We start from the raw sequence: 18,224 nt of genomic DNA, 5'->3' as shown, positions 1-18,224 counted from the left end.
GCCAAGCTGCTAGAGAGCCCCACACAGAAATCATTGTAAAGTTATACCAAAAATGTTACAAAGCAGCTGCTGAACAGAATAATATTCAATTAAATACTCATAGAAATTATTAAAACATGTCCAAATATCAATAAAATATTTCAAAACAGCAGACATCGCATAATACCCAATAATTAAAATGGCAGTCAATCAAGAAAAATAAATTTTAAAAGCCACCTTTACTTACCTTCTCCAGCAACTCTCCTACTCCTTTCCCTTCCAGGCCAATAGCACTAACCAGAAGCAGCAAGGGCTGCTGAAGCTCTGTCCTCAATCTTCTTCCTTAGCACCCACAACCAGTCACTCACAACACACACCCCCCCAAATAGACCCCACAACCAGTCTCGGTCTCTTTCACACCAGTCATCTTCCTGACCAGTTTCTCTCTCTCACACAGAAACACATCACCTCCCTGACCAGTCTCGCTCTCTCAATCACACTCATGTTCTCTTATATACAAGCTCTCAATCACACACAAAAGCTCTTACACCCATTCACACCAGCTCTCACCCAGGCTTCCATTCACACCCCTACACACAAGCTCTCACCCAAGCACCCATTCACACCCAATGACACAAGCTCTCACCCAGGTACCCATTCACACCCACAGACACAAGCTCTCCCCCAGGCACCCATTCACACCCTCAGACACAAGCTCTCCCCCAGGCACCCATTCACACCCACAGACACAAGCTCTCACCCAGGCACCCATTCACACACACAGACACAAGCTCTCACCCAGGCACCCATTCACACCCTCAGACACAAGCTCTCACCCAGGCACCCATTCACACCCACAGACACAAGCTCTCACCCAGACATCCATTCACACCCACAGACACAAGCTCTCACCCAGACATCCATTCACACCCACAGACACAAGCTCTCACCCAGGCATTCAATCACACCCACAGACACAAGCTCTCACCCAGGCATTCATTCACACCCTCAGACACAAGCTCTCACCCAGGCATTCATTCACACCCTCAGACACAAGCTCTCACCCAGGCATTCATTCACACCCTCAGACACAAGCTCTCACCCAGGCACCCATTCACACCCTCAGACACAAGCTCTCACCCAGGCACCCATTCACACCCACAGACACAAGCTCTCACCCAGGCACCCATTCACACCCACAGACACAAGCTCTCACCCAGGCACCCATTCACACCCACAGACACAAGCTCTCACCCAGGCACCCATTCACACCCACAGACACAAGCTCTCACCCAGGCACCCATTCACACCCTCAGACACAAGCTCTCACCCAGGCACCCATTCACACCCACAGACACAAGCTCTCACCCAGGCACCCATTCACACCCACAGACACAAGCTCTCACCCAGGCCCCCATTCACACACAAGCTCTCACCCAGGCCCCCATTCACACACAGACACACCAGCTCTCACCAAAAATAACTTCTTCCTTCATTGCAGGGATGGGCTCCGGTTCCGCCGTGGCTTTAATCCGGCGGGCCTTCTTTTTTCGGCGTCACAGGGATGGGCGCCTCAGTCAGAGGTCGGGTTTCCTCTTCGTCGCTAGGGGTCGGGTTTTCCTCTTCACCGCTACGGGGATGGGCTCCCGTAGCGGCCTTGCACCATCGCGGTCGGGTTTTCTCTTCACCGCTACGGGGATGGGCTCCCGTAGCGGCCTTGCACCGTCGGGTTTTCTCTTCACCGCTACGGGGATGGGCTCCCGTAGCGGCCTTGCACCGTTGGGGTCGGGTTTTCTCTTCACCGCTACGGGGATGGGCTCCCGTAGCGGCCTTGCACCATCGCGGTCGGGTTTTCTCTTCACCGCTACGGGGATGGGCTCCCGTAGCGGCCTTGCACCGTCGGGGTCGGGTTTTCTCTTCACCGCTACGGGGATGGGCTCCCGTAGCGGCCTTGCACCGTCGGGGTCGGGTTTTCTCTTCACCGCTACGGGGATGGGCTCCCGTAGCGGCCTTGCACCGTCGGGGTCGGGTTTTCCTCTTCACCGCTACGGGGATGGGCTCCCGTAGCGGCCTTGCTTCGTCGGGGTCCTACACTGCTATTCCTCCCACCCTACTCCCGGGCAGTGCCATGCCTGCCTCACCGGCCAATCAAAGGCTTCCTCCCTTCTTCCTACTACCACTGGCAGGTGGCAGGGAGGAGGCTTCCGATTGGCCTGCACGGGGGAAGGCAAAATGAAGGAGGCTTCCCATTGGGCAGTGGGGGTAGGAAGAAAGGAAGCTTTCAATTGGACCGCGGGGGCTGGAAAAAGGGAGAAGGAAAGTACAATGGGGCAGTGGGACACCGGGAGACGCGACACACCTGCCGGTGTTTGGCGACACACTAGTGTGTCGCGACACACCGGTTGAGAAGCGCTGTATTAATCAAATTGAAATCACAGCAATTTCAAACTGAAACGTCTTTCAACTTGCCAGTTTAGTTCTAAATAAAACATTGAACTTCACCAAAGTGTCCTTTATTTCTTTTTTTTTTTTAATTTTAATTCATTGTGTCTTTGCTTGAGTGTCAACATCTGGTGAACTGCATTAAAATTCAGTAATTAAATGGAAAACTCTATAGCCTACAACACTCAAACACTTATGTGACAGTGCAACCCAACAGTTTACCTGCCCAGGTGATTTACCCATTCTAGTCCTCTCATGATTTTATAGACATCTATCATATCCCCCTCCCCCCCCCCAGCCGTGTCTTTTCCAAGCTAAACAACCATAACCTCTTTAGCTTTTCATTATAGAGGAGGCGTTCCATCCCCTGTATCATTTTGGTCACCCTTCTATGTAACTTTTCCAGTGCAACTACATCTTTTTTGAGATACAGCGATCAGAATTGCTCTTAGTACTCAAGTGCGGTCTCACATGGAGTTATACAGAGTATTATGTTTTTCTCCTTTTTATACACCATTCCTTTCCTAATGATTCTTAACATTCTGTTTGCTTTTTTGACCACTTCAGCACCCTGACACAATGATTTCAATGTTTTGGCCACCATGACGCTTAGATCTTTTTCCTGGCTGGTAACTCCTAATATGGAACCTAAGATTGTGTAACAACAGCGTTGGTTACTTTTCCCTATGTGCATCACTTTGCACTTGTCCATATTAAATTTCATCTGACTTTTGGATACCCAGTCTTTGTGTCGCAGGGTTTCTCACAGGACAAGCAGGATGGTTGTCCTCACAAATGGGTGACATCGAGGATGGAGCCCACCACGGAAAACTTCTGTCAAAGTTTAAGAGAACTTTGACTGGCCCCTACTGGGCATGCCCAGCACGGCACTGACCCTGCAGCCAGCAGGGGTCTCCCTTCAGTCTTCTTTTTTCCGCGCAGCAGTTGCCACGCGGCGAAAGGAGCTCTTCTTACCACGTTCCTGACAGGAATTCGGTTTTTTCTTTCCGAAGAAAATTTGCCCCTCAGGGGTCTCCCTTCGACAAATTTTTTTCAACTTCGCGAACTCCGGTAAGTTTTTTGCCGATATTCATCGACTTCCGTCGATTTTGGCCCTCGAGGCCTGTTGGCAATTACCGAGCCCACGGCTAAATTTTGGCCCACGGCCATGGCGACGGGGTTCCATCGATGTCCGGATTGCACCCGGACTATGTCAATCACAGACCCCCATAGGGTTTGTGTTTTGTGTTTAGGTAGTGAGCATGATGTCCTGACTTGCACCAAATGTGCCTTAATGACACCCAAAGGTCGCAAAGCCAGGATGGAGAAGATGGGGCTCCTCTTCCATGCTCCCACCCCAACGCCATCGATAGCATCGATGTCATCGGAACCGGCACCGTCGAAGTTGCACCATCACCGTCAACCCTCCGGTGACCGTCCACCATCGATGACTTCTCGGCCGTCGACTCCTGTCCCCTCCCCGGATGGGCGAGGAGATCGGAAAGACAAACCGCCATCAACGGCACAAGTCTCGGCCCGTCGAGGATCCAGAGCCATTGACCTCCGCACAGGCCGAGCCACCGACTAAAAAGCCTCGGTCAGACCTGGCACCGTCCACGTCTCGTTCGCAGGCACCGAGGAAACCCTCACCCTCTCGGGGTGTGGGAGCCGTGATCCCACCAGTTACGGTGGTCCCTCCGGCTCAGCCTCAGCCTCCCTCTCCCGTAGAGCCGGGTATAGTTACCCCTGGTCTCCGGGCAGAACTGGACCGGCTGGTCCAGGAGGCCATCGAGAAAGCGATGCAGAAGTTCCAACCGTCTCCGGCACCGTCTCCGGCACCGACTCCGCCACCGTCTCCGGCACCGACTCCGCCACCGAGGAGGGAACCGACCACCGAGCCTCTGGTGGAAGCTCTAGCACCGCTACTGCGCCGCATGGAGGCACTTATGACAGCCCTTCCATCGGTGATTCCAGTAGCACCGACAACACCACCGTCTCCGACAGGATTCTCATCGGCAGGAGAAACACCGTTCCTGATTCCCCCTTCCAGGGTAGTCCCATCGGTGCCTTCTCGTATCTCTCCACCGATTTATCCTTCGGCTCCATCGATTCCAAGGCCGACACCGATTCCATCGGCAGCGCCGAAGCCCTCGATGCCATTCCCAGTTCCACCGGCAGCACCGATGCCATCAAGATTTCACTCGATGCCCTCGGACCCTCAACCAGGTCCTTCAGGGCTTCAAGCCCCACATGATCCCTACGATACCTGGGGTGATGATACATCTTCTGACACAGATTTACCTTCACCACCATCTCCTACAGAGAGTAGAAAACGATCTCCTCCTGAGGATCTCTCTTTTATTAATTTTGTGAAGGAGATGTCGGAAATTGTACCCTTTCAGCTACAATCTGAAACCGATGACAGACACCAGATGATGGAACTGCTCCAATTTCTGGATGCTCCTAAAATCATCGCTTCCATCCCGATTCACCAGGTGTTTCTGGATCTTTTAAAGAAAAACTGGGAATCTCCTTCATCTGTTTCACCAGTTAACAAGAAAGCTGACTCCACATATCTTGTCCAGTCAGCACCAGGATTTCAGAAGCCTCAACTGGATCATCGCTCTGTTGTGGTTGAGTCCGCGCAAAAGAAGGCCAAGCGTCTAAAGCCACACTCTTCCACTCCACCTACCAAGGACAACAAATTCCTGGATAGTGTGGGTCGGAAAGTGTATCATGGAGCTATGTTGATTTCACGCATAGCTTCATATCAACTTTACATGACTCAATATAACAGAGCCATCCTTAAACAGATGCAAGACTACGCTGACACCTTGCCGGAACAATACCAACCACAGCTTCAAGCCCTTCTTCACAAAGGATTTGAGGCAGGGAAGCACGAAATTAGAACGGCCTATGACATCTTCGATGCTTCCACAAAAGTTTCAGCCACAGCCATCTCAGCCATCTCAGCCAGACGTTGGGCTTGGTTAAAGTCATCCAACCTTCGCCCAGAGGTCCAGGATCGTCTAGCTGATTTACCCTGCTTAGGGGACAATTTGTTTGGAGAACAAATTCAGCAAATTGTAGCTGAATTAAAAGATCACCACGAGACGTTGAAACAACTCTCATCCATTCCATCTGAGGTGTCCTCCAAACAACCACCTAAGAAGGACTCTAAAAAGTCGTTCTTTCGGCCACGTCGTTACTATCCTCCATCGGCTAGGCCTCGACCTGCACGGTCCTCCAACAGAGCTCAGCCACGCCAGCCTCGGAAGCAAAGACCTACTGTAGCCCCACCTCCTGGGCCTGCGGCGGGCCTTTGACTTCCCTGTAGGGAGCACATGCCAGATCCCTCTTCCAGACATCCCTGTAGGGGGTCGACTGTACCACTTTTTACAACGCTGGATACAGATCACCTCAGATCAGTGGGTGCTAGCAATTATCGCACAGGGTTACCACCTCAACTTTATGACTCTTCCGGCAGACTCTCCGCCTCTTCAAGCATGGAGTCTAACCAACCATTTGACTCAATTACAACAGGAAGTATCCCTTCTTCTGCAATCAAATGCTATAGAACCCGTCCCTCCCTCTCAACGAGGGAAGGGATTCTACTCCAGGTACTTCCTAATACCAAAGAAATCAGGGGGGCTCCGTCCTATTTTGGACCTTCGAGCCCTCAACAAGTACCTTCAAAAGGAAAAGTTCAAGATGGTAACCCTGGGCTCGCTTCTCCCTCTGCTGCAAAGGGGGGATTGGCTGTGCTCTCTCGACCTCAAAGATGCTTATACCCACATTGCGATAACACAATCCCATCGCAAGTATCTGCGTTTTCTGGTGGGCCGAAACCATTACCAATACCGGGTACTACCTTTCGGTCTGGCGTCTGCGCCACGAGTCTTTACCAAATGTCTCGTCGTGGTAGCAGCATTCCTCAGGAAGGAAGGTGTCCACGTCTACCCCTACCTGGACGATTGGCTAATCAGGGCCTCCACTCCTCAGATTGCTCAATCCTCCCTAAAATTGACAATTCACACACTCCTTTCCTTAGGGTTTCTTGTCAATTACGAGAAATCTTGCTTAGTCCCATCTCAAACCTTATCCTTCATTGGGGCAGACTTGGACACCTTACAGGCAAAGGCCTACCTTCCGCTTCAAAGGGTCCAAATTCTCATGTCCCTAGCTCGCCAGCTCCAGTCTCAAAACACTGCCACGGCTCGCCAATTCCTCATTCTCCTAGGACACATGGCATCCTCGGTTCAAGTCACTCCCATGACCCGACTAGCCATGAGACTTACCCAATGGACTCTGCGACATCAATGGATTCAAGCTCTTCAGCCCCTGTCCTCCATTGTCACAATTACACAAGCGCTACGTCTATCTTTAACCTGGTGGACGACTCAAGTCAACCTCCTTCAGGGCTTACCTTTTCTTCCACCAGATCCCCAAATAATCCTAACTACCGATGCTTCCCACATCGGTTGGGGAGCCCATGTGGACGATCTCCAAACTCAAGGACTCTGGTCTCGAGAGGAAGCCGAACACCAGATAAATTTCTTGGAACTGCGAGCAATCCGCTACGCACTCAGAACTTTCCAAGCTCACCTATCGAATCAGATAATCTTGATCCAAACGGACAACCAGGTGGCCATGTGGTACATAAACAAGCAGGGAGGCACAGGCTCCTTCCTTCTGTGTCAGGAAGCTGCGCAGATTTGGGCGGAAGCTCTCTCCCACTCTATGTACCTCAGGGCCACCTACCTGCCGGGAGTGGACAATGTATTGGCAGACCAATTGAGCCGTGTCTTCCAACCGCACGAGTGGTCACTCAATCACTTGGTAGCGACCTCTATATTTCACAAGTGGGGTTATCCTTCAATAGACCTCTTTGCGTCCCCTCAGAACCACAAAGTGGACAATTACTGCTCTCTCATTCGGAGCCAACACTCTCGGCCCAGGGATGCCTTCTCCCTCAAGTGGGCAGCCGGTCTGCTTTATGCATTCCCTCCACTTCCTCTTCTGTCGAGGACTCTCGTGAAGCTACGCCAGGACGGAGGAACCATGATCCTGATAGCACCTTACTGGCCACGCCAAGTATGGTTCCCAATACTCCAGGATCTCTCCCTCCGCAGGCACATTCCCTTGGGAAAGGACCCGCATCTACTCACTCAAAACGACGGATGCCTCCTCCATCCCAACCTCCAAGCCTTGTCCCTGACGGCATGGATGTTGAAAGGTTAGTCCTTCAACCTTTTAACCTTTCGGATTCCGTTTCTCGGGTCCTGATAGCTTCACGAAAGCCCTCCACCAGAAGGTCCTATTCATACAAATGGAAAAGGTACACATCATGGTGCACTTCTCAGTCCCTTGATCCCCTTTCCTGTCCAATCTCGAAATTCTTGGACTATTTATGGCATCTATCGGAATCAGGTCTTAAAACCTCTTCTATAAGGATGCATGTCAGTGCGGTAGCCGCTTTCCATAAAGGTATCGAGGGTGTCCCTATTTCCGTACAACCCCTGGTAACACGCTTTCTTAAGGGCTTGCTCCATCTGAAGCCACCCTTACGTCCTCCAGCCCCATCTTGGGACCTTAATCTGGTTCTTGGTCGTCTAATGAAACCACCTTTCGAACCTCTGTACTCCTGTGACTTAAAATATCTCACATGGAAGGTGTTCTTCCTTTTGGCTGTTACTTCAGCTCGCAGAGTTAGTGAATTGCAGGCCCTAGTTACCTATCCGCCTTACACTAAACTCTTGCAGGACCGGGCGGTACTCCGCACTCACCCTAAATTTTTACCTAAGGTAGTTTCGGAGTTTCATATTAATCAATCCATCATACTACCTATCTTCTTTCCCAGGCCCCACTCCAACTCAGGGGAACAGACTCTGCATACCCTAGACTGTAAACGGGCTCTAGCTTTTTATCTAGACCGTACAGCTTCTCACAGAAAGAGCACTCAATTATTTGTCTCTTTCCATCCTAACAAGTTAGGACAACCTGTGGGTAAGCAGGCTCTTTCCTCATGGTTGGCGGACTGCATTTCTTTTTGCTATCAGCAAGCTGGCATTCCTTTTCAAGACCGTGTTAAAGCACACTCTGTGAGGGCCATGGCGACTTCGGTAGCACACCTTCGATCGGTGCCGCTTCCTGACATCTGCAGAGCTGCAACCTGGAGTTCCCTCCATACCTTTGCAGCCCACTATTGTTTGGACAAAGCTGGAAGGCAGGACTCCATCTTCGGCCAATCTGTCTTGCGTAACCTTTTTCCAACGTGATGTACCAACACCCTTCCACCTGCCCGGTAGGGTGCGGATGTCCTTTCCCAAATTCTACCCCAGTTGTTGTGCCTCTTGCACGCCGTTGGGTGCCTTTGGTGCAAGTCAGGACATCCTCAGCTCGGTACTCACCCATTTGTGAGGACAACCATCCTGCTTGTCCTGTGAGAAAGCAAATGTTGCTTACCTGATGTAACAGGTGTTCTCACAGGACAGCAGGATGTTAGTCCTCACAAAACCCGCCCGCCACCCCGCGGTGTTGGGTTCGTTTTATTTTTACTTTTTAGGCACTGCCTGTAGCTTTGAAAATCAGACTGAAGGGAGACCCCTGCTGGCTGCAGGGTCAGTGCCGTGCTGGGCATGCCCAGTAGGGGCCAGTCAAAGTTCTCTTAAACTTTGACAGAAGTTTTCCGTGGTGGGCTCCATCCTCGATGTCACCCATTTGTGAGGACTAACATCCTGCTGTCCTGTGAGAACACCTGTTACATCAGGTAAGCAACATTTGCTATTCCTGCAATTTATCACAATCCTCTTGTGATTTAACAACTTTGATAATTTTGTGTCATCCGCAAATTTGATCACCTCACTCGTTGTTCCTCTTTCCAAATAATTTATAAATGTATTAAAAAGTACCATTCCCAATACAGATTCCTGAGGCACTCCACTCTTTTACCTTTCTCCACTGAGAAAACTGACCATTTAATCATATTTTGTTGCCTATCTTTTAACCAGTTTGCAATCTGCAAAAGTACATCGCCTCCTATCCCATGACTTTTAAATTCTTAGGAGTCTCTCATGTGGGTCTTCATCAAATACCTTCTGAAAAGCTAAATACAATAAATCTGCCAGCTCACTTTAATCCACATGTTTGTTAACTCCATCCAAAAAATGTAGCAGACTTGCGAGGCAAGATGTCCTTGGTAAATCCATGCTGATATACCTAGTCACAAGTGCTGCCAGCATTGGGAGTAATTCTTTGCACCATAGGTGGTGCATTTCTTCTAAGAGAGTTCCTTCACAGAACAGTGGATGAAGAAGTGGGCTGTATCCAGTGAGAGTTCCTTTTGGATGTTTCCCTTCCAGGCCAGTAGAGGTCTCCACCTTAGTTGCTGCCTTCATCCTTGGGGTTGTGTCTTAGTGCTCCCCTGTAGTCAGGAGATGAGGAGCTCCCCAGGGATTCCTTCTGATCAACTTCCAGATCTGCCGTGGAGTACCTCTCCTCTGGCGGATCTCTGGTACTCCAAATTCCTGGAAAAAGGACCTGAGAATGGATGTCTGTGTTCTTTCGGTTTGTGCAACTTCTAGCAGATTCTCCAACTTCTCCAATACCTTCAGGTGAGTATTGGCAGATGCCTACATCCTACTTCTTGGTGGCATGGAAGCTGGACTTAAAATATAGAGTACCGGTTACCCAATTACTGCACCACTCAGTAGTGGTCGAATCAGTGTTGAAGCCTGCTAAATGTATTCCAACACACCTCATGAAAAAGACCCTAAAGTGTTGGACACTTTTGACAGTCTTTCAGGGTTCTATGTTTAGTGCCTGGATTGCAGTTCACTAACTCTCTGTGGTGCAGTATCTAATGGTAAAACCTAACTCAAATGTCATGGCTTTTGCCTTATTTATGATATGCAATGTTTATCCTCCAACACAGCTTGATAACTACTAGTTAACTAACTAATTGTAAATACTAACTGCAAAGCTATAGCTTTTCCCGTTTTAAGATATGCAATGTTTGACTCTAACAACTTTTCTTAGCTATCCTCTATATACCCTTCCAAGTTCAACATTCACCCTGTTTAATGTATTTCCTTTCTGTTACACGTTACATGTAAACCGATATGATGTTTTGATGAATACCGGTATAAAAAAAACTTTAAATAAATAAATGAAGGTGGCTAGAAGCTAAAGTCTTTGATGGATTTGTCAGACTCAAAGAAGGCAGATTTATTTTATTTATTTATTTAAAATTGTTTATATATCGCTTTTTCAATAACAATATTGTTCAAAATGGTTTACATATTAAAAACATACATAATATAACTAGGTAACATAGCGATAAAACAAACTTTAAAATACACAATATAGGTAAATAGTAAAAACATATTGAACAAAAAGCAATACCAAGTAGCCTGTTATGAGTCTCGGTATCTTAATGAAAATTAAAAGAATGAAATTACGAATGGTCTGTAGAGTGTAGCTTAAATGCTTCTGAGAATAGGTAAGTTTTTAATGGGGTTTTTTTTGTTGTTGTTTTTTTATAATCTTTTGAATTTGAGATTAGACTTAGGGAAACTGGTAAGGTGTTCCATAATAAGGGACCTGGCACTGAAAAAGCTGTTTTTCTTGTAATGTCCAATCCAGTTATTTGAATAGAAGGTATATCTAAGAAATTTTTACTTAAAGATCTTAAATGTCTAGTAGATGTTTGTCGGGTTGTGAAAAATGCAAAGGATTTTGAGAAGCATCTTATCCCTTCCATTTATGAAGCTTTCAATACTGCAGCAAGAACTTTGGTGACAGCCATAGGGACCAGTAGACTTACTAACCTGTGAGCTAATGGCCTTTGAGAAGACATGCATAATTGTCTCACAGACATGCCCCTTTTGGGGGCAATCTGTTCATGGATAAAGTTAGAGAGGGTGGGTCTGATTAAGAAATCTCAATCTACCCTACAGTCCCTTATTGGCTACAACAGGGGACCAATCAATTCCTGCTGGATACCAGTATGTCTCTTACAAGTGTCAATATTTCCAAAGATGTGCCTTCCACTCTTTTCAGCATCATTGAGCTCCATCCTCTTTACAGCAGCTTCCCTCTCATCGGCGACAGAGGGAAAAGTGACAGCCTAAGATACCATAACAGACACAGCTTAAGCTGGGTAACAGTTTTTGCTGATTCTGAGGCCTGGGGAAGAATTCATACTTTCCTTCTGGAATGAAACCAGGTCACTATGGACAGGTGGGTCCTGAAAATTGTGTTACATGCCTACTGATTAATGTTCTCTCGCCCTCCTCCAACCCAGAAAATTTTGGTTTTCAATTCAGAACCATCTCAATTTACCCAACTATAGTTAGAAATGGAACTGTTTCTCTTGCAGAAGGTGATCAAATCTGTTCCATCCCAGTAGTCTGGCCAGGGATTCTATTCTTGTATTTCCTAATTGCCAAGAAATTGGGAGGAATGAGGCCTATACTGGATATGCAAAGGCTGAACAAGCTGTTGGTTCAGGAGAGGATCAGGATGGGCTTCCTCCAGATGATTCTTCCTTTCATTCAACCAAGTGATTTAGATGTGTGCTCTAGATCTAATGGACGCTTATGTGCATATGCCCATTCATGCTGCCCACAAAAGTTTCTTCAATTTGTTGGTTATTATCAATGCAAGGTGCTCCCCTTTGGCCTCTTTATGGACCCAAGGATGTTGAAGAAATGCCTGGTGGTGGTAGCAGCACAGTTTCATTAATAGGGCATCTGCATGTTCCTATTTCTGAATGACTAGCTGGTCCCTTGAAGACCATATGGCTCTTCCAGTCCCTGAGTTTCCTGGTCAACTTGGCTAAGTCAAGCCTAGTTCGGGTTTAATGAATCCAGTTTATTGGAGCCTAGATAGACTTTCTTCAGGAGAAAGCATTTCTCTCAGTAAAAAAGACTTAATTTCTGAGAAGCCTCATAGGTCTTTCCTTCAGCAGGACTGCGCGTCAGCAAGGTAGGTCCTGATCCACAGACTCATGGCAGCCACAGTATATTTGGTTCTTCAGACTCATCTGCACATGTGAGACCTTCAGTGATGCTTCCAATACCAATGGGATCAATTCTTCAAGCTTTTATCCCTTTGAATCTCTGTGATCTCCAGGATGAGAGCATCACTTCAGTGGTGGATGAATCTAGAAATACTAAAGTGGGTCTCTTGTTATAAGTCCCGTGACATCAAATGACTGTCTACTGACACTTCCACTATGGGGTGAGGCGTAGGGCACTCCAGTGTGGCATGTACATAAGGATTGTGGTCCTTAGTGGTGAGTCATCTGTAGATTAGTCTCATAGAGCTGCAAGCCATGTATCCCTTCTAAGAAACCTCAATCTTAAGTTCAATGTCTTTTATGTTATAGTGCACTAATAAGCCTCCTTAGCTCATTAAGTTAATAAGTTTTATATGTTTTTTTTTTTTGCAATGTTACAACGTATCAAAAGTAAGACTCCTTAGTCCTACTAGTTCTCACAGTTACAATCCTTATATTCCTTACCTCATTAAGTTAAGTTATCTATGTTCTGCAATGTTACAATGTATCAAAGTATGACTCCTAGTCCTACTAGTTCTCATGGTTATAATGTAAACCGATGTGATATATTCCAATGAATGTCGGTATATAAAAACAATCAAATAAATAAATAAATTATGCCCTGAGAGCTTTCTCTCACCTGTTCTCAGGAAAGAGACTCTTAATCCAGATGGACAGTCAGGTACCTTTGTTCTGTTTAAATAATCAGGGAGGCACAACTCTTACCGATCCGATATGGTTATTTACTATGAAGGTCGGTATATAAAACTGTTAAATAAATCTTCTGCCAAAAGACTCTAGTCATGAACAGATTCTCACTTGCTCATCTTCAGGGAACTTACCTTCCAAGAATTCATAATATTAGATGACCACCTCAGCAGAGTGTTGCAACCTCATGAGTGGTCCTTAGATAAGAGAGATGCAAAACAATTCAGTTACTGGGGAAAGCCAGTGATTGACTTGTTCACCTCAAAAGGAAACAAGAAGGTAAAAAAGTTCAATGCCATGCATCCAAACAAATATACTTCAGCTCCTGATGCTTTACTGCTAAGCTGGAACTTTGGTCCACTTTATTCATACCTACTGATTTTTCTAATTGCCTGGACTATGCAGAAGTTCCTTTAGGCCAAAGCAAGAATGATCCTCATCGCACCATCTTGGCCATGGCAAATATGGTTTCTGTCTTTTGGTGCAGTTTTAAGTTCTATTGAGGATACCACACGGGGGGAAGGGAGGCTCTACCATACAAACTTATGTTGGCTCACACATCATGGATGCTGTGAATGCGCAGTAGTCTTTTCTATGTTCTTTTCTAAGGAAATAGAGAACATGCTGATTAAGCTAGTAAGCCTTCAAGTGGGAGGTCCTACATTTTTAAGTGGAAGAGGTTCTTGATTTAATGTGAGACCAGCTGTCTGGACCCTTTCTTCTGTAGCCAAGGGACTTGCTTCAGTATTTATTTTCCTTTCATCCTCAGGCCTTAGCACCTCTTTAATCAAAGGTAATCTCAGCTCCATTGTGACATATCATCAGAAGTTGGAAGGGGCTCTGATCTCTTGCTACCCTTCGGAATCTAATAAAAGGATTGTAGCACTCCAGGACTCCAGTCAGTAAACTTTCAGTGACTTGGAATCTTAGTTTAGTAATAGCTCATGAAATCTCCTTTCGAACCTCTCAAGTCTGTGGATCTGAAGGTTCTCACATGGAAAGTGATGTTCCTTGTCATTACTTCGGCTCAGAATGAGTGACTTATAGGATCTGGTTGCCTGCTCACCATACCTATAGTTTTTTTCACAACAAGGTGGTACTGTACTCACCCTAAGTTCCTTCCAAAGGTGGTGTCTGCATTCCACATTAATCTATTTTATTTCTGAGACCACATGCTCACAGAGGAAGAAGGACCCTCAATAGATTGGGAATGACAATAGCCAAGCAAACTTTATCCAGTTGGCTAGCAGACTGTTTAGTGAACTGTTATTACAGACTCTGTCAAAGCTCATCAAATGAGAGCCATCACAACTTCAATGGCTCATATCATGGCCAGCTATATTGCAGACATTTGTAAAGCTACTACTTTGTCATCTGTGCCCACCTTCATATCCCACTGCTGCCTGGACAGCATGTCCTAAAGAGGCTGTAACTTTGGATCAGTGGTTCTGCACAGCCTTTTTACCCAATAGTCCCCTCTCCACTTGGTAGGGCCAGGTTGTCTTTAATTAAGTGTGTCTACAGTGTTATTCTCAACTTGGAACTTCTCATGCGCAACAGTTAACTCATGCCTGCTTGCCAATGGAGAAAACAAGTTTGCTTGCCTGAAAACAGGGTTCAGTGTAGATAGGGTGAATTAATCATTCTTAATATCTGCCCTCCTCCTGGAGAGTCATCTGCTTCGCTAGAGCTTAAGATCTGGAGGAGACTGAGAAGTTTACGAGACAGCACGTGGTAACTTGCAAATATTCAGTAAAGCTTTGCTGAGCTTTGAGAGCTGGTCCATCTCTGCGCCAACAGATGACACACACAATGACTAATCTATCCTGCTATCTTTGTAAAACCCTGTTTACAAGTAAGGAAACTTGCTTTCCTAAGATTTTTCTTTTCTTTTTTTTTTTTTTAACTTTAACTAAAAATTTTGTCATTTGACTGAACTGATTGTTTTTGAACCCTATTGCACAAAGTTATCATTGTGTTTTGGATGAGGTAAATTAACTTGTACCTGCCATAAATTGATGATCCGCTACTTCAGTGGCATATTATTTGTTAATTTGTTCAATAAATGCTGGTATGGTCCAGGACTCTAAAGTGAAATAAGACATTCTTCATATATTTTGTCATGTGCTAATGTTTTGTATGTTTTTCTTATGTTTTTATTTAGATGCACAACCTACTGAAGGGGAGAGGGAAATTTGGAACCAGGTGAATGCAGTCTTACAGGATTCAGAAAGCATACTTGGTGACTTACAGGCTTATAAAGGAGCTGGACAAGAGATTCGAGAAGTATGCAAATATTTGTTTCCTTGACAAATACTACTGAAAGTCTAAATAGTACTCTATAGTAACTTAAATTTTACAAAAGCCTGAAAATGCAAGTTCAGTGAAAGATTGGTAGTATTTTTGTAATATGCCCTTAGAATATAAATGTCTAAGCACATAATGGCTTTAAAAAGTTAATTATTACAGTTTACAAAAATAAAGGCTAACCGCCTAGACAGATATACTTTATCCATTTGTGCGGTATATAAAAACTTTTAAATAAATAAAATAAAGGCTACATATTTGATTATAATTTACCAGGGTGGTCTTTATTTACTTTGATGGGAGGACAAGTAGGCAAGTTTCAAAAACTGATAAAACAAATAATTTATCTGGCTAAAAATAACCGTATAAGTTATCTGGGATACTCAGCCTGAGTAAAGTTATCCAGCTACCTTTTTAAACGGATAACTTTTTAAGACTAACTGGCTATTTTAAAACATTTTAAAGTTATTCAGATATAAATCAGTTAAGAATATAGTCAGTTAAGTGGCAATCTCTTAAAAAAAAAAGTGCATTGTGGGCCCCAATCCCCCCCCTAATCTCAGAAAAATGGGCTGTACTGGCCCAAGCACCCTCCCCCTCCCACCACCAAAATAATAACACTTCAAGCAAACTTTAAAAACTGCATCTGCTTGCCGGCAACCCTCCCCCTCCCCCACCCCCACCCTTTCCTTGGTGTTCCAAAATAAGATTGCAATGGCCCAGTCCTCTCTTCACTACCCCACCTTCCACTCAACACCTTACCAAACCCTTTTCTGCCACCAGAATTGTGGTATGCCCTCACTGATCCCAGTTGCTTGCAACATTGCTCTGACAGCAACACTAGAAGCATAGCACTGCTATTAGCATATCAGAATTCTACTGTGACAGCAATGCAGATAGCTTACGCATATGTTATTGCCTGTGTACATTATATAAGCGTAGGTTATAAAATAATAGAATAGATTTCCATGCGCAGATATACACGAACATATGGGCGCATCTGCAGTTGTCTGAAAGTTATCCTCCCTGGTATTTTCCCATAGACAAAGAATGGTAGAAAAGCCTTAGTAAATCAGGCCCTTAGTGGTTCATTTTCAGTGGTCTGTACCAGTCTAAAAAGCAAAAAATACAAAGTATTTCATTAAAATTGTTTGCTTCCTCTTGACACAGAGCTAAAATACTTATTCTGCCATAGTTCATTTTCCTGGACAGTAAAAAAAATCCTATATTTAAGAAATGTTCTTCAATAATATTTTTTAGGGATGTGCATTCATTTTCAACGAATGTGCAATCCGCAACTAATAAATCCCTATTCATTGTATTTGTGGGTTCGCGAAACTCATCGCGATCCCCCACAAATAAAACATATCATATTAGTTTCATTCTTTTGGCTCGCAGTGATTTCTTAGTGGCCATTTGAAATAGGAGAAGGCCATGTAGGAGTATCCATAGCAAAAACCAGTGACCTCACAGCCCTGTCATAGAGTGGGTCAGATAGGTTGCATTCTCGTCTCCTTGCCAACCTATCAGAGCTAAGCATTTTTCTAATGCAGCCAATCGCCGCTCTCACTTCAGTGCTCTGTGACGCTGTTCCTGATGACGCTATATTATTTATACGTTAAGCACGCAGCGTGCCATGCTCTTTCTTTGCGGGGTTGGTCCGGGGAGGTGGCTGTACTCAGAGCTAGTCTGAGTGTTTCAAATCTGTATTCAATTGCTAGCTACTTTGATAGAATGTTCCATTGAAAAAGATATTTGTTCGATTTTGCTGCATTGCCCCAGCTAGCCATGCTTTTTTTGACCACATTTTTTTTTTATTGATCTCAGATGGTCTCTCTGTCTGTCCCATTGAGACAAGCTGCTAGCAGTGGCATTTTGCTGCTTATTTTTATATTTTACCCCCTGGGTAGGTTGCAAGCAGGATTTGGGTGTTGTGGGTGGGAGATATATTCAATTTCTAGCTAGTTTGATAGAATTTTCCATTGAAAAAGATATTTCTTCATTTTTGCTGCTGTGCCAAGCCAGGCTTTTTTGTTAACTGCAGTTTTTTTTTTTAATTGAACTCAGACTATCTCTCTGTTCTCTTTTAAGCCAAGAAGGCAGTGCATTGGGCATCAGTGGGCACTGGGCAGTTTTGCAGACTCACATATTGTTGCGGTCTCAGTCGTGAGTCTCGCCACCGAGACCTTACCTGTTTTGTCGAGGCTCTGAATGAGAGGTCCGGGGTTTCGGTGCTCTTACTTTTTCTGTTGTGCCGGCGGACGCTGCTGCTGCCTGGGCCTGCTCGGCCTACTTTGCAGCGGCGGGTGCCGTTGCTGCTTGGATCTGCTTGGCCTGCCTCGCAGCAGCGTCTCCTCGAGGGAGACGCTGCCGAGACTTGAAATCGAGCCCTTCCCCTTTTAGATGCGTGCGAGCGTAGGGAGGGATGGTTTTAACGTTTTTCTTGCAGGACTGCGAGCCGCTCCAGGAAGTGACGTCAGACACCGGTAGATATTTGTACCCGGCATCGGACTGATTCTGGTTGCTTGGCAACAGGGTTTTCTGCTCAACGCTTGTGCTGTGTTTGAACTCTGCCTGATTAGGATCTTCTGTGGATGCTGTTTGTGGGTTTTGTTTAGCTCCAGCTGCGGATCTTCAATCTCAGTTCCAGTTCTGGATTTCCAGTTTGTTTTTCTGGCTCTTGTCCCTGGTCTGCCTCTGATTCTTTATGATTGTCACCAGTCTCGAC

At 45.8% G+C, this 18,224-nt stretch overlaps 1 protein-coding gene across 10 annotated transcripts in view; it reads left to right on the top strand.

Moving 5' to 3' along the window:
• The window catches only part of FAM49A (family with sequence similarity 49 member A), a 260,849-nt gene that overhangs the window by 113,856 nt on the left and 128,769 nt on the right, over nt 1-18,224 (top strand). For all 10 annotated transcript variants that reach the window (XM_029595934.1, XM_029595939.1, XM_029595933.1 and 7 more), the window contains one exon: nt 15,354-15,475. In XM_029595934.1, the coding sequence (XP_029451794.1) occupies nt 15,354-15,475 (122 nt within the window). The remainder of the gene's footprint in view (nt 1-15,353; nt 15,476-18,224) is intronic.

The sequence above is a fragment of the Rhinatrema bivittatum genome, chromosome 3 (assembly GCF_901001135.1).
Source record: "Rhinatrema bivittatum chromosome 3, aRhiBiv1.1, whole genome shotgun sequence".
In the NCBI taxonomy this organism is placed as follows: Eukaryota; Metazoa; Chordata; class Amphibia; order Gymnophiona; family Rhinatrematidae; genus Rhinatrema; species Rhinatrema bivittatum.
Note: the sequence above shows the minus strand (reverse complement) of the source record. Positions and strands in the feature narration are given on the sequence as shown.